Consider the following 18,254-nt stretch of genomic DNA (forward strand, 5'->3'; position numbering starts at 1 on the left):
AAAGTATTCATAGCATACATTCTGTGACATGCAGTAGGCAATTAAAACCCTCTATGTTAGAAGGTTACCTTCAGCTCTGCCCTGTTCTTAATACTGAACTTTCCACCATCGTTCATTTTTGTCCTGATGGGGTCATGTTCTGAGATCATGTTTTTACACGGCGATCTCCTACGTCTTGAATGTGTGGGTTTTTTTTTTTTTTTTTTGGCGATTAATGGAGAAATGCTGTGGTCGTAACTCCGACAGTCTGAGAGTGAGAGACATCGTTGTCCAGTGAGGGGGTGGCAAAAGCAGGTTGTTCTTACTCAGAAAACGAAGCAGAGAAAAGCTAAAAATAAACAGTCTATGGATAAGCGGCTCACAAACGGGCACTTTGAGGGAATCAATGCGGCGTGCCAGACTGGCTAGGATGAAAGGACTTCAGTACAGGGGCACAGGGAATATTGACTACTGAAGTTCCCATCTGGCTAAAAGGGAAAATTTGTTTTGTCAACTCTCAGGGTTCTTTTTCAGTCAAAAAAAAAAAAAAAAGAGTAACGCGGCAGGAGTTGGAGTCGTATTTATTATTTAGTAATCATCTTAGCTTGTTTACAATCAAAACAAAATCCGTCGATGTGAATGAAAATATAAGCTGATAGGTGGTAATATTTGAAACATTAATGCATGTTTTAGTCGTCTGCTTCTTTGGGTTTTTTTGTTTGTTATATTATTCATCACCACTCTTTGACTAATACACACCTGATGTTTCTGTCATGAAGAAGAGTCTGGCCCTCTCCTTGGAGCTGATCTGAAGGAACACACAGACACTTAATGTCTGCTGTCAATGTTATGTCGTTGTTATTGTTATTGCACCATTTTGTTCATTTATATCTAATCGCATTGAATTCAGTGACCGTATTTGCTCAGCAGTATGCTTCTTCGTATAGCTTTTGTCTTACTTATTAAATTACCGCATGCTACTGTCCTGTCTCGTTTTTCATAATGACTTCATGTTGCGGTAATATTGAATAAATCTCTTCCCTCTTTATGATGAAAGTGAATCAGGCTGTCACTCTTTCACAAGCTCAGAGATGATGTCATTGACCAGCATCTAAGCTATAGATAGCTAAAAGTATTGTATTGGTTACAAAGCAGGGCCATTAAAATCTCGTACTTTGTCATTGCAGGTCATGGAAGACTGCGGTCATGAAGTCACAGTATTGATTTAGGCCACAGGGCGGAGGTTTCTGTCAGCTCCCTGTTACTGCGGTACTGTGCCATGACCGGGTCAATAAGCAAGTCCAGATTATACAAGGCAGAAACTGAAAAGGGCATTTCAACTTAAAGCTGTTAAGCCAACGACAACTTATAAATCAGCATTGGGTCCTGGTGCACTTTTATTGCTCAGCTGTATTCAGGCAGTGCTCATGCTGAATTATATGGCCTTAGTAAAGTGTTATTGTTGCATTTTTTTTTTTTTTATGAAACTGTATCGCTCGATTGTTATAAGATTGTTGAAACTCTTTGGAGATATTAGAAATAGTTGGTGTGTGCTGTAGGTGGGAACTCTGTAGCCTTTTCTTTGTAGGCAGCACCAGTAGACGAATGTCGTTGAAGTTTGTCAGCTACGCTGGTAAATGTTGGATTCTGCACAAGGAGAACCAGAAACAGCCCCCCCCCCCCCCCCCCCCCGGGCCCTTGAATCAGACTGGTTCAGAGTCTGTGGCTCGTCACTGGTGCTTGAAACAACGGGGTCTGAGTTTGTCGTGTGACGCTGCCTGGGAAAGAAGCAGAACCCCCAGCTGCTGTGATGTGTTGGGTGGTTGACATTTAAATGTAGCTTTCTAATACACAGCACTTGATTTCAGCTATGTATCGTATTGAAGAAAATACCCTTTGTTGCGTAATTTGAAATGGATTTTGGTTTCAGTGTAGCGTGGAGCTCACCTCTGAGTGTATTTAATTTATCATATGCGTATTTTACATCTCGATTTATCTTGGGCTGAACTTGAGGCCTAACCTTCTGTCCTCTTGTCCTGTTACCCTGTGTAGGGTAGACAGTATTCTCTCATTTCTCAGGCAAATGCTGCACTGTTCCATTCATCTCTCTGTCAAGGTGTCTTATATGCCGATACTTGTATGCATTTGTGTGCGTTTATGTGCGCTCATCTACACTTGTGTACATATGAGATATGGGGGGGGGGGGTTGTGCGCGCGTGTGTAAACGCCACATGCTTTTTTTTCCCCCCACATAAAGCACAAAAGGTGCATGTGATTGAAATTCTTCTCCATCGTGATCTGAATGCCATGCTCTTAATGCCGTGTAGAGACAGTGACAGTGTAACGATTCTGCTGAGTGCACGATAGCTGTACCCAAATGAGCTGTCTCTCTGTGTGTGTGTGTGTGTGTGTGTGTGTGTGTGTGTGTGTGTGTGTGTGTGTGTGGTCTTAACACACTGACCATCTCTATGTCTTTTTTCTTCCAAGGCATTGCTCATTAGGCAGAAATATGAAAATAAACAGGAGACTTTTACTCTGAGCCATCACAAACACTTTAACAGTGATGCTGGTGTGTTCCTGATTTTCCGTGCCACCGACAGTTTGCCACTGGGGAATAGTGCCAGTATCAGTGCAGGAACCTTTTGGCTGATGACCACCCACAGTCTTTTGATCAAAAGTTCAAACCGTGTTATGAGTCTTTTTTTGCACAGAGTTTTTGATCTTGATCGAAGACTTAATGTCATTAGCTGTGCTAAAAAACATTTTCTGTGAATTCGGTGTGTGGTGAGATCAAACCCGATTTCAACCTCAATTTAAATGTAGCCTTTTGTTTGTCCTGTGTTTTCAACTGAATTGTAAACCAGAAGAGAGTAAACAACCTGCCAACTCATGGACACAATGATGCACACACTCATACATATACTCCTCTGTTTCACTACATGGGCTGAGCTTCTGTTTACAGACATTTGACTTCATTAAAATGGAAACCACGAAGGAAAAACAGTGAACATAATGTCTCTGGTTCTTTCCCGTTCTGTTTCTTTATTTATTTATCTGTTGCTTGTTTTTGTTTTGTTGTATTTGTGGTCCAGGTGGAATCGCGGGACACTCTGAACAGCATTGCACTGAAGTTTGACACCACCCCCAATGAGCTTGTTCAGCTAAACAAACTCTTCTCCAGAGCGGTGGTCCCTGGCCAGGTGTGAACCTCCACCCCCCTCACCCCCACCCCAAGTCAGACTTTACACTCTGTCCCTCTCTGCACTCATCCTTTAGTGCCTTTCTCATTCTCTTCCATTTCTCCTCCATTCACACCGTTTATTCTATCACTCACTTAGCACTTTCTTGCGCTCACGTTTTTCTCAACACAGTCTCTTATATTCTACATCCCTTCCTGTACACATGTTCATTCCCACCTGAGGTACTGGATATTCACAGCACAGTTTAGCACAGACTGAAATACCATTTGGTACTGTCAACCGTACGCCAACGTTCACTGAGATACTGTCTGCACTTCATTCCTTACAAATTTTAAGTTAACTAAAATGATACGGACACTGTGTCTAATGAGGAAGGTGCAGCGTTGCCTGAGCCACATGCCTCCGGCCTCATGATGACTTAGTAATGGATTTGACTCACTCTAGTGTGTCCTAAGGTTGACAGTCAATGCTTCATTATATTGTATGACACAAGGTGCACTGAAGGGCTCTTATCAGGCCTCTCTACTGGGTCACGTGACCAAACACTGCAGCTAGGAGCCATTAGCATAATCCTCCCCAACGATTTTTTTCTTACCCGTGAACAACCCACTCTAAACTGACTTCCATGCCCCGAACCTGCCCGCACAGAAAGAGAAAAAGCCCCGCAAGTGGAGCCCTTCCTAGTCTGTCTACCTGAGAACACAGCACAGAACAGCTCAGAACAAACACAGAACTCTCATCTGACTCATATATGCCGTCTGTACACTCACTGCACATTAGATTAGTCATATGTCTATCAGTTCTCTGTTCTATTTGATCTATTTTTCAATGTCTGATACTGCCCTCTTTTCCACATGTTATCCTTTTGTCTCCAGTATGTTATCACAATGAAATTAGAAGCATTAGCTTTTAGTTACATTGAAATGTGAGGTGTATGTGTTGTGACTGTGGTTTAAGTGTGTGTCTGTGTACACATGTGTCAGTGTGTGTGTGTGTTTGTGCAGTGCGGTGTGGTGTGGTGTTTGCATGTGTTCTTGTGCGATGCGGTACGCGTGTGTGTTTACGTGGTCTGCGTGTGTCTGTGTGGTGTGTATGCGTCTGTCTGTGTGTGTGTGTGTGTGTGTTTTGCTGACACACAGCCCAGCGTGTGTAAATATGCAGTGGTGGCTTGTGTTTGCAGGTTCTATATGTTCCTGACCCTGAGTATGTCTCCAGTGTGGGCAGCTCACCCTCCCTCAGTCCCATCAGCCCCCTGTCTCCCACTTCCTCTGAAGCCGACCTAGAGAAGGTGACGGTATGTTGACATTTACCACAAAGCATCCTGCCACCTCACAGTTTAGCCTAAACCCCAGGAGGACTCACACACGCACTCTCTCTCTCTCTCACTCACTCACTCTCCATCTCTCTCTATCTATCTATCTATCTATCTATGTATCTATCTGTCTATCTATCTATCTCTCTCTCGCCCACTCGCTCACTCACAGAGATCACTGAAACTAACAGACACTTTCATTTACAGGTGGACACATGAGTAAATAAATACTTTTGATCTCAGAAACAGGAACAAACAGAAGTTAAATGTTACTGTCACATTAATCATTACCTACCAAGGTGCCTGTAGTGGTGGGTAATCATGCTACACTATAGAGTGGCATATTTTGAATTAACACTAATAACATATGCCCATGGTTTAAAGACAGCATGGGCAGGTCATGGGAAATACAGCAATACTGCATTCAGCCTTGTGTGTGTATAGATTTTCCCCCTTTGACTAATCCAGCTGTGATGTGTCAGGCAGTCCTAGTGATTGAGCGTGGCAGTGAAATTCACATCCTGTAAAACATTAAGCACTGACTGTTTAAGATTGTCTAGAATAAGACTCTGAACCCACTGTGTCTTGAAGCAGAACTGTTTCTCCTTTCTTCTGATCCAATATGTTTTTCCAAAGGATTTGTGAGAATTTTTTGTTTAATAGCAGATAGAACGAAAACCATGAACGCCATATCAAATTTCATGCTAATGTAGCTGAAGCCAGGGGGACTAAGGGGAAAATCCTTGTCGTTCCAGCCACCTCGGAAATAATAATGTGTCTTCGTCACCGAGAACCCAATAACCGCCGAGAATGCGTCTGACTGTATTCTCTGAGTGGTCTCCATAGAGACTGGGTCGCTCCTGTATCGGTGCCAGAACTTGACGTTTGCCAATCTGTCTACCCCTTGTTCACATTCTCAGTCTTGGTTCTTTTTCCTCTACGACGGGAGATGGTGCCCGTCCCTTTCAACACTTATCTATTTAGGCCACGTCTCCAAGTGCAGGGGCGTGTTTTTTGGCTCATGCTGGCCTGCAGATCACAAACGACTGCTAGGACTGGTGCAAAATTAAGCCCTTGAAAGAGATGCTTGGGCCTGATATTTACAGAGAGAGAAGCCAACAGCTCTCATTCATTCCTGCATCTACAGAAAGAAAGCAATTAGCCCAGAACTGGGCTGAGTTTCCATCAAAGAGAGAGAGTCTCTCTGACTCACTGACTTAGCGGGAATGGAGTGGCTTTCAGGTGCTCCCATTTGATTAAGCAGCCTGAGGAAACGCTTTAATAAAGCACACCGCCTATTCTCCAGTCTTAACGATCGTTTAATTAGAAAGCTATTCTTACAGGAGTTCGCAGACTAACTCATGGCTTTTTTGCTGAAGAGAATATGTAGGCCTGATTACACTATATGTAATCAAGCTGCATTCTGGTTTGTACGGAGAATGCTATCTTATTTTCGGGTAGATATATGGGCTTATTTATGAGTGGGCTAATCCTTTCTTCTGTAAACATTTCATTTACATCTGAAAGTATTATTGGTAGAGTAGAGCTGGCTTCTGCACGCTACCGAATGAGTGGAAGTGGAAGAGTCTGATCTGCTGGCAGAGAGAGGGAGAGATAGAGAGGCATCTTGCAAGGATGGGTGGACAGACACATCTTCATTAGAATATCTAACCGTTCTGTTTTCTCTCTAGAACTTTCCATTAAAAAGGGCAGCATCTCTGTGCATCCTCTTTTTCTCTCTCTGTCTCTCACTGACCTGACCTCTTCTGGTGGCGGCACCTGTACTTTCTACCCCACTCTAATTTTAGTTCCCTCTGTAGAGGTTAGAAGAGGGACAGTGTTAATTACCTCCGCCCGGCTGGTGTCGGCTGACTTGAGAGAGGAGACTGCGGCTCGAAGCTCAACCTTTCTGGCTGCCTGCCTGTAGCTACATGGTTCTGTCAAGTTAAGCTCCAGAACTCTGTTGCCCAAACAACCACGCTTCACGTGAGGCAGCCAGTGGCAAAGTCGACTTTTTTTTTTTGCACACATGTATCATTTCTGTTTGGGATTCTATCTTCTGCTCATAAGAACGCTTACCTGTGCCCACAAGGTGGAGCTGCAGGTTACAGATATGATATCACTTCACAGCCGTCAGGCGCAACTGCTGAGTCAGCACCAAAGAGGAACACCCCGCTGTTTTTAGTTTTATTGTTGTTAAAGCGATTCACTAGAGATTGAGCCTCTAATTGAATACCCCGATTCCCAACAAATGACTTAAAATACATAAAATGTTGTGCTTTTTTTTTTTTCTTTTTTGGTATATTTTGGCATTATTTTTCTTTGCATAGCGTAATGCTACACCGCTACAAAAATATTTGGAGCATTGCATCGGAATACCCAGGGAATGCGACGTGTCTGATTCTGAATAGCTTTGGTCCTCCTGCTCCAGGCACCTCACATTCAGTCTGTCCCGTCCCCTGCTGCCTCACTTCTTCCCTCGCTGCCTGCTTTAGACTCTTAAATCCAATCCCAGTCGCCTCCAGGCTGGAACTCTCTCATACTGCCATCTTTTTGCCTACCAAAAGCTAGTATGTAGCCTTTGGTGAGCTCCAGATGGATTAAAGGACGCGCATCCACACACACACACACACACACACACACACACACAAACGTTCCTTTCCCCTGCCATGTCTAAAGTCAGCCCCATCCCTCGGACCACCTCAGCGTGGGCCTTTAATCTACGCGCTGGCACTGGAACTGGTGCTGCTGCTGCTGCTGTTGCCCTCGTCCTCTCTCTTTGATGTGCTAGTCCACATCATGAAGAGCGCGGCAGCCTGATCTGGGGGCAGCGCGCTGGCTGACTGCCTATCCGCTGCATGTCCTGTGCTAAAAAGGACATCAACTGTGCTTACCAGTATTGCCCAGGGACTTCTGTTTGTGCAACTGTCTTCATCTGTCAATACGCACTCAACTATTCTTCCGTCGCTCCTTATACCTTTGTAATTTAGTTTAATCGATTGGTGAGATTCAGCTGGTGTAGCGTAGTCCTTTCATTGACAGCCAGCGCGAGGGACTGTTTGTTCACTGCCAGTCAATTAAGAAGCAATCCTGATATTGGATGTGGCCAGTACAGATAAGAGTAGTGTTAACCCAGAGTAGTGTATAGGCAAATATATCCCAATGCATAACAGTCATATGCATAACAGGACATAACATAAAAGTGCACAACAGCCAGCTTCATTGCCATATCTTCTCAATTTTCAAGATGGTTTGATGCTGATGCTGAATGATTACTTTTATTGCATTCATATAATCAGTGCAAAGCTTTTTATGGACAAGTATTTGTATACGTATGGCTGATTATAAGAATTTGTTAGCTCACATGCCGACAGTGTCTCATTTTATGAATGCCTTTCCATTCCTTCTCACTGTCATATCAGTGCATTTTATTTCAGTGCGCTGGCGCTAGTTAATAACTATGTGCACGTGTACTTGTCGAAGGCTCGTCAGTAAACAGCTCACCAGCATTGGAACTGTATAAATAAACAGAGCTATTTCTTGCATCTCATGCTCTCTTGTGATGTCAGAAGTCGCATCATTCCCGCCAGGACTGCGCTAGGCAGCCGCCCCTTTCCTGGGCCCAGCTTCCTGTGCGGATGGGGGAGGGGGAGGACTGTCTGCAGAACTAAGCTGTCAGGAAGACATGTTTTGACTCTTTGTTGCTTTTTTTAACCAAGGAGCCTTTGTTTTCGCTGTGGGACCGCTCGTACTATTTCAGAACAGTAGGTCTAGAGGGAAGAGGTGGGATGTACCAAAATGACGAAGGCTGTGAATGGTCAGAATTTTGGCAGTGCTTGGTTAAATCAGGTCTAGCCTAAAATAGAAATGTGCCCTCTACATTTTCTGTGTGTGTGTGGTGCATGGACGTGTGTGTGTGTGTGTGTGTGTGCGCGTGCGATCGCGAGCTTGCATGTATGGGTGTGAATAATGTGCTCTTTACATTTTGTGAATATGTATGAGTGTGTGCGCGCATGCGCACGTGCGTGTTTGGGTGTGAATAATTTTGCTCTTCAAGTCGCGGTGGTAAGGGTTAGCTGACCAGTCTTGCTGATTGCAGTGTTGTGAATTTTCAGTGTCATTTGTGGTAACTGCAGCATGTTTGCTATTTGCAGAAATGTATTAAGAAACTGTTTGTGTGTGTGTGTGTGTGTGTGTGTGTGTGCACGTGCACATGTGTGTCTGTGTGAGTTTGTGTGAGTGTGTGTGTGTGCGCATCTGTGTGAGTGCGTGTGTGAGTGTGCGTGTGTCTTCGACATCTGTGGGCTTAGGAATTTATTGACCACAGACCTAGGCGCCCACTCCCTTAGTCTCCCAACTGCACTGCACCCTCACTACTCCTCCAACGCTCTGTCTGGAGCTGACGCTCCCTCCCCAACTGGCCCTCACAATCACATCTCCCCATACATCCCATCTCCCCATACATCCCAACTCCCCATACATCCCAACTCTCCATACATCACATCTCTCCATACATCCCAACTCCCCATACATCCCAACTCCCCATACATCCCAACTCCCCATACATCACATCTCTCCATACATCCCATCTCTCCATACATCCCAACTCTCCATACATCCCATCTCCCCATACATCACATCTCTCCATACATCCCATCTCTCCATACATCCCATCTCCCCATACATCCCATCTCCCCATACATCCCAACTCTCCATACATCCCAACTCTCCATACATCCCAACTCTCCATACATCCCATCTCCCCATACATCCCATCTCCCCATACATCCCATCTCCCCATACATCCCATCTCCCCATACATCACATCTCTCCATACATCCTATCTCTCCATACATCCCATCTCCCCATACATCACATCTCTCCATACATCCCATCTCTCCATACATCAGTACAGAATCAGACCCCCAGAGGACCCAGGGAAGCAGCTTGGATTGCCTAAAAACACACAACAGATGTGTTTGACAACAGAGTGCTGTCTGCCGTAGCTGTTTTTAAGTCGTTGTTTGTAACCGGTACAAAGGATGCATATCATCTTCTATGTTTGCACTGTCTCCGTAAAGCCAGGGATTTACCTGAGGTTTTGAAAGGATGTACCCTGGTAGCTCTTTCTAGGACCATACCGTTGTTGTGCCAGAGGTTCCAGTGTAGATTTTCTCTGTGATTTCTGTGTTGGTTTCTGTTTGTCATCTGGCTCTGCATGTCTTCTTGTCAGTCACTCTGCTACAATGACAGTCTCTGACTTCATAGACTTCTCATCATTCCTCATGCTGACTGGCCCATGGTGCCTCCTCTATCCATATCTATTGCTTATTGAGGAACATCAGAATGGTTCTGAAAATGTGTTTTTTACCCCGTTTATATTGGTGAATTGTTTGCTTGGAAAGAGTTTGATCTAAATGACTGGATGATCATTTGTTTAAATCATTTTAAATGATTTGGTCAAAATCATCCCTTCAATGATCCCTTCAATGATTTTCACATGCATACACAAGCTTAAAGAAGTTAGTTGTAATGGACCTGCTTACAAGCTTGTGCATGTAATATATTTAGCGCATAAGTGGTTTCAGTGGATCATAGTTTGTTTTTTAACAGTGCAATTTTACATTCTAATTTGTTAGCTTCTGGTAAATGCTGCGTGCGTGCTGAGAGTTTTTCAAAATGATTGTAGTAAAATACATCTGATTTTATCTGTAGATTCAGATGAAGTCACAAAAATTCCCTGAACCACGGGAATCGAATAAATTGCCGTTCAGATGAAAGAGAACAGTGTTTTAAACCAACTCTTGGCTCTCAAATCTATTGCCTTCCCCCCCCCCCCCCCCCCCCCACTTGAAGCCTTGTGAGTTGGAAACATACAAATAGCTTATCTTACAAGGCAGAAAATATTGTTTCCTCTTATTTTAACCTGTTCATCCATTTAGCAGACTCGCAGTCACATTAAAGTGATGGACGAGAAGCTATAAAACAGAATAGGCTTTGGTTACATGCTTAAGCACGTCTCCAGTTCTTTGTACTGTCATGTGAATTCTCACTCAATATAATATGCCATGCTAGGCAAGCACGGGGCCATTATGTGCAGTTATGTGAAGAAGTGTGAAGAAAAGATGGCATTTATCACCTACGTAAATGTCTTGATTTCCACAAACACGTCGCTATGTTGGAAGAGCAATGCAGCAGATGTAAAATTTGAGTTGCTCCCCAAGTTTGTAATTGGAAATTTTATGCTTGTTAGTTCACTGATTGCTTAACTATGTTAAACTGGGTGTATTTAAATGTAGATTCAGTGTGTGTGTGTGTTCAACAGGAATCTTGTGTGTGTATTTCATATTTGAGGCACAATAAGAAAGGGTTCAGATTATACCATTTAATGATAATGGTTTATGTATTTATTGTAGATATTTCTACATTGCTTTTCAGTCAGGTTTCATCGGAGCTGTTGTCCCATCATGGAAGGGAAATGCTTATTGCTGTGTTGTCTACTCATTCTAAAACTGCTGTGCTCTGTGTGTCTTTCAGGATTCTGATGGCGTTCCTCGTTCCGACGCCCCGCCGCCTCCGGCGTTCACCGCCCTGCGACCCTCCCGTGTGGTCTCATCCACCTCGGAGGAAGAGGAAGCGTTGACGGAGAAGTTCCTTAAAATCAACTGCAAGTACATCACAGATGGCAAGGTGTGTCTGTGTTCCCTGCTTAGGAAATTTTTCACGTTCTATCCAGATCAAGACCCCCCTAAGTGATCTTCTGACGTGGAGTCAAACATTACTGAGTCTGCAGTCTGGAAGAATCAGACTGCTGCTTTATGAGATGACGTCTGAATCTCATGTCAGAGGGTAAAGAAGAATGCATGGATGCTTAGAAATCCCTCAGATATCACATTATGCCAAACGATTGGACGGTGATGAATGTTTAATGTGCCACGAAAGGTCATTCTCTGGTTTTAGTATGACAGTTTGTCTTTGGCTGAGCTTTCGGGCCTGATCTTCTTTGGGTTTGTCTATTGTCCCATCAGTCTATGGGAGGTAGACAGCATTCTTTCATTCTTTGTTGCTGAGGGAGATCCTATTCTGTTCCCTTCAGTACGTCTTTGAAGCTCTATAGATGCTTTTGTACGTAAGCTGTGTTTGTCTGTGTCTGTGCGTGCGTGCATGTCCATGTGTTTGTATCCACGTGTGGGAGAGGCATATCTATGTATGTCTGTGTGTGTGAATTTTATTACATTAATCAGGCTGTTACATCCCTCAGGGTGCAGTCAGTGGGGTGCTACTGGTGACGCCAAACAACATCATGTTTGACCCTCACCGGACCGACCCACTGGTTCTGGAGCGCGGCTGCGAGGAGTACGGAATCATGTGCCCTTTGGAAGAGGTCCAGTCTGCTGCCGTCTACCGAGAGATCATAGACAGCAAGATCCGCGAGTCTGTGTCCCAGTAAGAGAACTCTACCAGCACATCGACTTTCCACAAGGCTGCGCTTGCTTCAGATGTGGAGTTTATATCATCTAAATTGAATTGAAAATAATAGGCTTTTAAACTCTGAAATATTGAAATATTATCCAGAAATATTGAAGTCACATTATCAAAACCCGGAATCTAGCCAGAAATGTTCCGTGTGGATTGGATATTGCGTATATAATTTAAAAGACTACAAATCCAATTAACCATAGCTTTCACATTTACCTTAGCTCTTTATCATGCTATATCATTATTATAAATTTTAATAGTTCGGCGCTATTATACAGGAAATGGATTTTTACTCCAGGGTTAATGAAGCATGCTTTTAGCCACCTACGTTTGGATTGCTCACCCATTTTGTTTTTGTAATAAGAAGTTAATGATTTTAACGGCTTTTATTCCACCCACAGATTTTTGTCTGCTCTACCCAGTCTTTTATTAGCCACCCAGTTTTTGACACACGCTCTTTGCCAGTGCGGTCATGTTGGGCTGTGTAATCAATCTCGAGCGATGACGACATTTTGAATGTCACACAGACAACTCTGCTCTGCTACATTCCTTAGTATACCTCAGAGGACAAGTTTAATAACAGTCACGTTTTCATTTAAACAACACAATAGTTTAGGGGATGCTCCTTTTTTTTCTTAACACTGTCTATCAGTTCGTTGAGAGCAGATGCTTATGTAACAGTATAGCTGAAATGGTCGTATAACATTTATTAAGATCTATATGACATGTATTACGTTATAACTGTCATCTCTTTCATTCTTGAAAGCTGCTGTCACAGTGAAAGCCACGTAGCCCATTAATTCAGATGATAGACATTTATTTAGACATTACCTCACCCCTCTGGAGAACTGTTGGACTTCCTGTGGCGCCTCCACCGCTCCTGGTGTTTGAGGGTGGAGTAATGGTCTACTGGCTCCGCTCACACATGTCCCATAGCAGGTGTCAGAGTTTCTGTGGTCCAGTAGAGAGAGCTGACTAGCATGGCCTGTTTCTACAAAGCTCTCATGTGGCCGACCCGCTCGTGTCATTTCTGCCTGACCACCTCTCGTTTCCAAATTAACACTCTTTTGCCAGAAGGGGTTCTTTCCTCTCTACATCCATAGCGGATTTGCTCTAAAAATTGGCTTAATTGTCTAACAGAGAGCAGGTGTTTATGCACCGCAGACGTTTGGGACAGAAGATAGTTTGAAGATTTTGGCATTGTTTTACCATTATGAGCGTATGTATTTCTTTGATTCTGAGGAGAATGTCCCAAGATGCATTGTCCCACTCATTTACCCCTCATCTCTCTGTGTGCTAGGGAACTGGAGCTCCTGTTTTTGGGACATGTCCCCTCCCAGCAGATGGAGCTGCGGCTAAGGGAGGGATACGATAGCGCCAGCACAGCTCCCCGCAGCACCGAGGGCTCCCTCTCTGAGGACGTGTTCACCGAATCAGAGCTCTCGCCCATCCGCGAGGAGCTCCAGTCAACTGAGGAGCTTCATCAGGACGACAAGTCCTCAGGAGCCTCCACAGAATCTGTCCAGACCGTTAGTCAGGCACCACAGACAGAAGCCATCCAGGGCTCCACCAGCCAGGGCAAAAAGGAGGAGATGCCCAAAACCAAGGTAGAGGAGGAGAAGGAGGAGGAGAGGAAGAAGGAGGAAGAGGGAGAATCAGCCAGCAACACTGCCCAACCCAAAGCCTCCCTGGGATCCAAACAGCACAGCCAGGAGCAGCCTCCAAGCACACCCACCAGCAGGGACCAGCCGGAGCCGCACTGCCAGGCCGAGGGCACCAGCTCCCGCCCAGGCTCACAGAGCTCAGCCCCAGGGGTATCCAACCCCACAGGCCAGGAGAAAGGCCCCAATGGGGCCAAGCTCAGCAGAGAGGGCACCAGGGATTCAGAGACAGACGTGGAGGAACTTAGAAAGATGTGGAAGAGTCACACTATGCAACAAGCCAAGGAGCAAAGGGAGAATGTACAGCAGACGCAGAGGGAGACGACTTCAGCCAAGGAGAGCCACAGACAGAGCTCAGCAGAGGGTAAGAACTAGATTTTCTGTAGCTGCATTTTGGATGCTCCTCATAAGTTGATGTTTTCAAGGAGCATCTCTGAAACCATCAAAAGGACAAAAAAAAAAAAAACCCTGGACAGTCTCCCTTGTGTCAAACTAATACATTTCTTAAAATATTGTCAAATTGATCTTGAAGATGTAACGTCTGGGTTTGAGGCATTAAACAGAACCTCAGTGAGCTGATAAATCGGCAACTATTTAGGTGAACAATCCCCTGATCCGTAGTTTAATCATAAAAGCGTCAAAGCGCCTTGCTAACCTGAACAGACGACAGTCCCACGCTCCAAAAGTCTTGATTATCACAGCCTGACTCCTCAGGCGTTGTCTGAGACGCAGGCTGCTGGAGGCTCCTGATAACCTTGTGATGCAGCTTTGTGGATGAGTGGAAGAGAGGAAAGAGAAATATGAAAATGTGGTTCACCTGTTATCACCTCTGGGAGCAAGCGTGCCTTACAGGAGCTTTTAAAGGCTTCTTTGATCCCACTATGACACTCTGTGCCCCATGCTCTCCTTGGCGTGATAAGCCGAGGTCTATCAAACATGACAGCCACACATATGCACACGAATTGACACACAGCACCCATGAGAAAACAAAAGCCAGTTTCTGGAAGAAGCCATTTAAAGTCATCAGACACAGAAGCATGAAAGACCAGTTCCTAGGGGATTTTGTTTGTGTCCAGTTTGTGTGTGTGTGTGTGTGTGTGTCTGTCTGTCTGTCTGTGTGTGTGTGTGTGTGTGTGTGTGTGTGTGTGTGTGTCTGAGTACCACAGTTGGTTTTGTGTAATGGGGCTGTACTGCAACCTACACAGATCTCTGGCCTCTACTGTTGTCTGGTTTTTGCACTGATCTGGCAGCAGTTTTGCCTCTTACCCTATAATGGTTTTGGTGAGGATCTTGGTAAAGGTAGCTGCTCCAATATCAGTTTTTAAAGTTAAGTTCTAGCAGGAGTTTTGGTCACACGTTTGTCTGAAGATCAGCCTGTAGGAGTTTCATTCAGATTCACAGTGAATTCAAATGAAAACTTGAAAACTATACATTCTCAGAGCTTTGCATTCACTCTTTCCTTGATCCCTGTTCTTTTTTTTTTCTCCCTTTGTAGCGTTTTACATATTTGTTCTTTTCCTTGATCGCGACGGGACCTGAATCCATGAGAGCAGAGTTTGCTCTGTTTCAGTCTGTATGTGACAGGGCTTTTGTCTGTCTCTGCAACATCATCCTGCTGTGAACTCTGCAAATCACTGCCTCTATTCAGCACATTCACTGCAGGAGGGGTTGTGTGTCATTCTATCTTAAGCCACATTAACACAGTAGACTCAGGCACAAGCCAAACTTGAAAACAGGCGGAATTACACACCTGATTAGGGGTCTGACAATTTACAGGCTCCCACCGTGGGCCATTTTATAAGTAGATTAACATCTTTATGCCCCATGTACACCAGTCTGACCTTTAGCAGGATGGCGTACTGTATTTCTTTGCATGCCACCTACAGAGATGACCTAATAAGCCATTAACACAAAAACATGAATGTGGCTTACGTGAAGAATCAAGCTGGGTTTAGTTCTTTTAACATATTTGTGTTTCTGCCTTTCAAATGCTTATGTAACGGGCAGTGCTGTGGAGTCAGAGTTATTTGCAATTATTTGGGTACTGGTTACGGAGTCGGTAAAAATGTATCATACGCTGAGGAGTTGGAGTTGGAGTCGGAGTCAAAGGTTTTGTGTACCGACTCCACAGCCCTGCTGATGATTCACGTTGGCAGTGATGAAATTCCTTGTATGTTGTGTGCTCTCAGTCAATATAGGAAATATAATTCTAATATTTCTTGTAAGTCTAATTACAAATAGAGGAGTCGGAGTCTGTGGTACTGTAAATTGAGTTGGAGCCGAAGGTTTTGTGTAGCGACTCCACAGCCCTGGTGACGGACGGATGGACGGACAGAACGGGAGGGGGGGGGGGGGGGGGGGGGGGGGGCTGTTGTTGATCATTGTATATTCATATACAATGATCAACACCAATCAATGATTGAACTGCAGGAGTAATATTTTGAACAGTCGAATGAAATGTAACTTTGCATAATAGATGCCTCACTTCAACAGGTACCACTTTTGGCTAGTTTCTCTATCAAGGGTTGTGCCTAACCGTGGACGAAATTACTTTCTTAGATTCTCTATTTAAAATCCAATTCAATTAAGGTCTAGTTTTTAATTCTTGCCCCGGAACCAGGCATTGACAATTTTGCCGTTTGTGCCACTCAGTTCAGTACCATAAGTCCTGAAGACAAAGCATGTTTGAATTAACCAGTTCTCAGATTTGGGGTAACGGCAGTCATGTGTGACCATCTAAATTAGAAATGGAAATAAGGTCGGAATAACATCAGGTCCTCTATCTGTGTCCTAGGGCCCCAAGTCTCCGCGGAGAGACAGAAGTCCAAGCCTTATAAGTTCCTGTGTTTGCGGGTGGGCAAAGCCATGAAGAAGACGTTTGTGTCCAATGCTAGCGCCTCCATGCAGCAGTACGCCCAGCGAGACCGCAAGCACGAGTACTGGTTCGCAGTGCCCCAGGAGAGGTGAGTCGAGCCAGATTGTGCCTAAGCACTCAACAGGCCCATCATTTATTCATCCCTTTCACAGGCGAGACATGCTGTGTCAAAGCTAACGGCACTGAGAATGTGTACACGTGAATGTGTGCGTACTTATGTTCGGACTCAGATGAACCCTGTTTAAGGCAAACGGCAGTTTCCATTGCTTTTACTCTACAGTTGCCAACCAAACCAGCTCTGTTATCTGGTAAAATAAAGCTGGTATAAAATCATCCCTTTGAGGTGCTGTATAAAGGTTTTTGAAAACACAGTAAACATTAGTAAATGTTAAAATTCATATAGTGTGACTGTCTAAAATATTAGGCATTGGATGAGTGTTTGCATCTCAGGACAATTGATGGTAACTCCCAGCAAATGAAAGAAATCTATGCTAGTGTCCAGTGTCACCACCATCCACAGTTCAGCTTAGAGGTCAACACTCAAGCTAATGAGACATCACAGAATTCAAAATGCCCATGAAGTAATTCTCTTGTAAACTAATTCAATTTTGGATAAACAGGCTAATTCAGTTTGGCTCATTTTTAAAAATCACTTCATTTTAAACAGAAATATAGCAAACTTGCGCACTGTCTTGTTGCGGTCCAGCGGAACAATGCCATCTTTGTCTGTCGTCTCGGTGGGAGGAATTATGAATGCCTTCCTTTCATACTGTTCCCAAACTGGCCCATGTCACTGCTGCCATTTTCTGTTTTGATTTACTCAGATTTTCTAGGAAAACGTTTCAGGCATATTTTATGCCTCTTTCTTGTCTCATTCTACAATCTCTTTAGTTTCGCCATTAACGCATTAACGATACTGTCAGAGATGTGTTTCACATACTGTGAGTTTGATTTATTTGTTTTATATTATTTGTTTGGTTTCTGTTTTGCAGTAGAATCCCACTTAGCAGTTTGAACAGCGCGGTCGTGGTTTGTGTGTGTGTGTGTGTGTGTGTGTGTGTGTGTGTGTGTGTGTGTGTGTGGTGAGGAGTAAGAGACGGTGAGGTCGGTATAGTGGGCGTTCCGTAAAAAAAAAAAAAAAAAAAAAAAAAAAACGCGGCTCTGTGACTTACGCTGTCATATATTTTCATAGAGATGCTGGCCGACTGTCTCTCAGCTAGGTGACCTAGTTGAGTGCTGACCCATAAGATCACTGTAAAGTATCATGACAATGGTGAGGATGAAGGGGGGAGAGAAGACACTAAAGCTTTCGCTGCCTGTCAGCTGGCCTTAGGGTTCTGCCACAAATGTGCTCATAGTCACATGGTGCTCACTCAAAAACTAGCTGCAGTCACAACAGATTGTGTGGGGCACAACAATTTAATGCCTCATCGAAACTGAATCCCTATGTCTTGTCATAGTTAATTATCAATCGTAATGAGAATTTAATAGTTTGATACCATTTGGGAAGTTTACATTCAGCTCTATCAGACGTCTGCATCAAACGACTGACGTACTGTCTACAAGCTATTTGTGTTTATACGCATATGGCTGATTCTAAGGGGGAAATGTTTCTTTTATCTCGTGTTTAGTGTCAATATTAGTTCATATTTAATTGAAAACACTGGCTCTGAAAACACACAGGCTCACTCATCAGCCACTCTCAACAGTCTGTTTCAGAGTAAAAACTTTTTCCTCCCACTTTCCAG

General features: G+C 44.1%; 1 protein-coding gene across 5 annotated transcripts in view; it reads left to right on the forward strand.

Moving 5' to 3' along the window:
* Positions 1-18,254, forward strand: part of oxr1a (oxidation resistance 1a) — a 41,809-nt gene that overhangs the window by 14,281 nt on the left and 9,274 nt on the right. For 2 of the 5 annotated variants that reach the window (XM_030781048.1, XM_030781051.1), the window contains exons 3-8: positions 3,072-3,179; positions 4,360-4,473; positions 11,029-11,181; positions 11,753-11,937; positions 13,271-13,995; positions 16,426-16,594. In XM_030781048.1, coding sequence (XP_030636908.1) covers positions 3,072-3,179; positions 4,360-4,473; positions 11,029-11,181; positions 11,753-11,937; positions 13,271-13,995; positions 16,426-16,594 — 1,454 coding nt within the window. The remainder of the gene's footprint in view (positions 1-3,071; positions 3,180-4,359; positions 4,474-11,028; positions 11,182-11,752; positions 11,938-13,270; positions 13,996-16,425; positions 16,595-18,254) is intronic. The other 3 variants (XM_030781052.1, XM_030781050.1, XM_030781049.1) reach the window with 3 other exon arrangements.

The sequence above is a fragment of the Chanos chanos genome, chromosome 8 (genome assembly GCF_902362185.1).
Source record: "Chanos chanos chromosome 8, fChaCha1.1, whole genome shotgun sequence".
Lineage (NCBI taxonomy): Eukaryota > Metazoa > Chordata > Actinopteri > Gonorynchiformes > Chanidae > Chanos > Chanos chanos.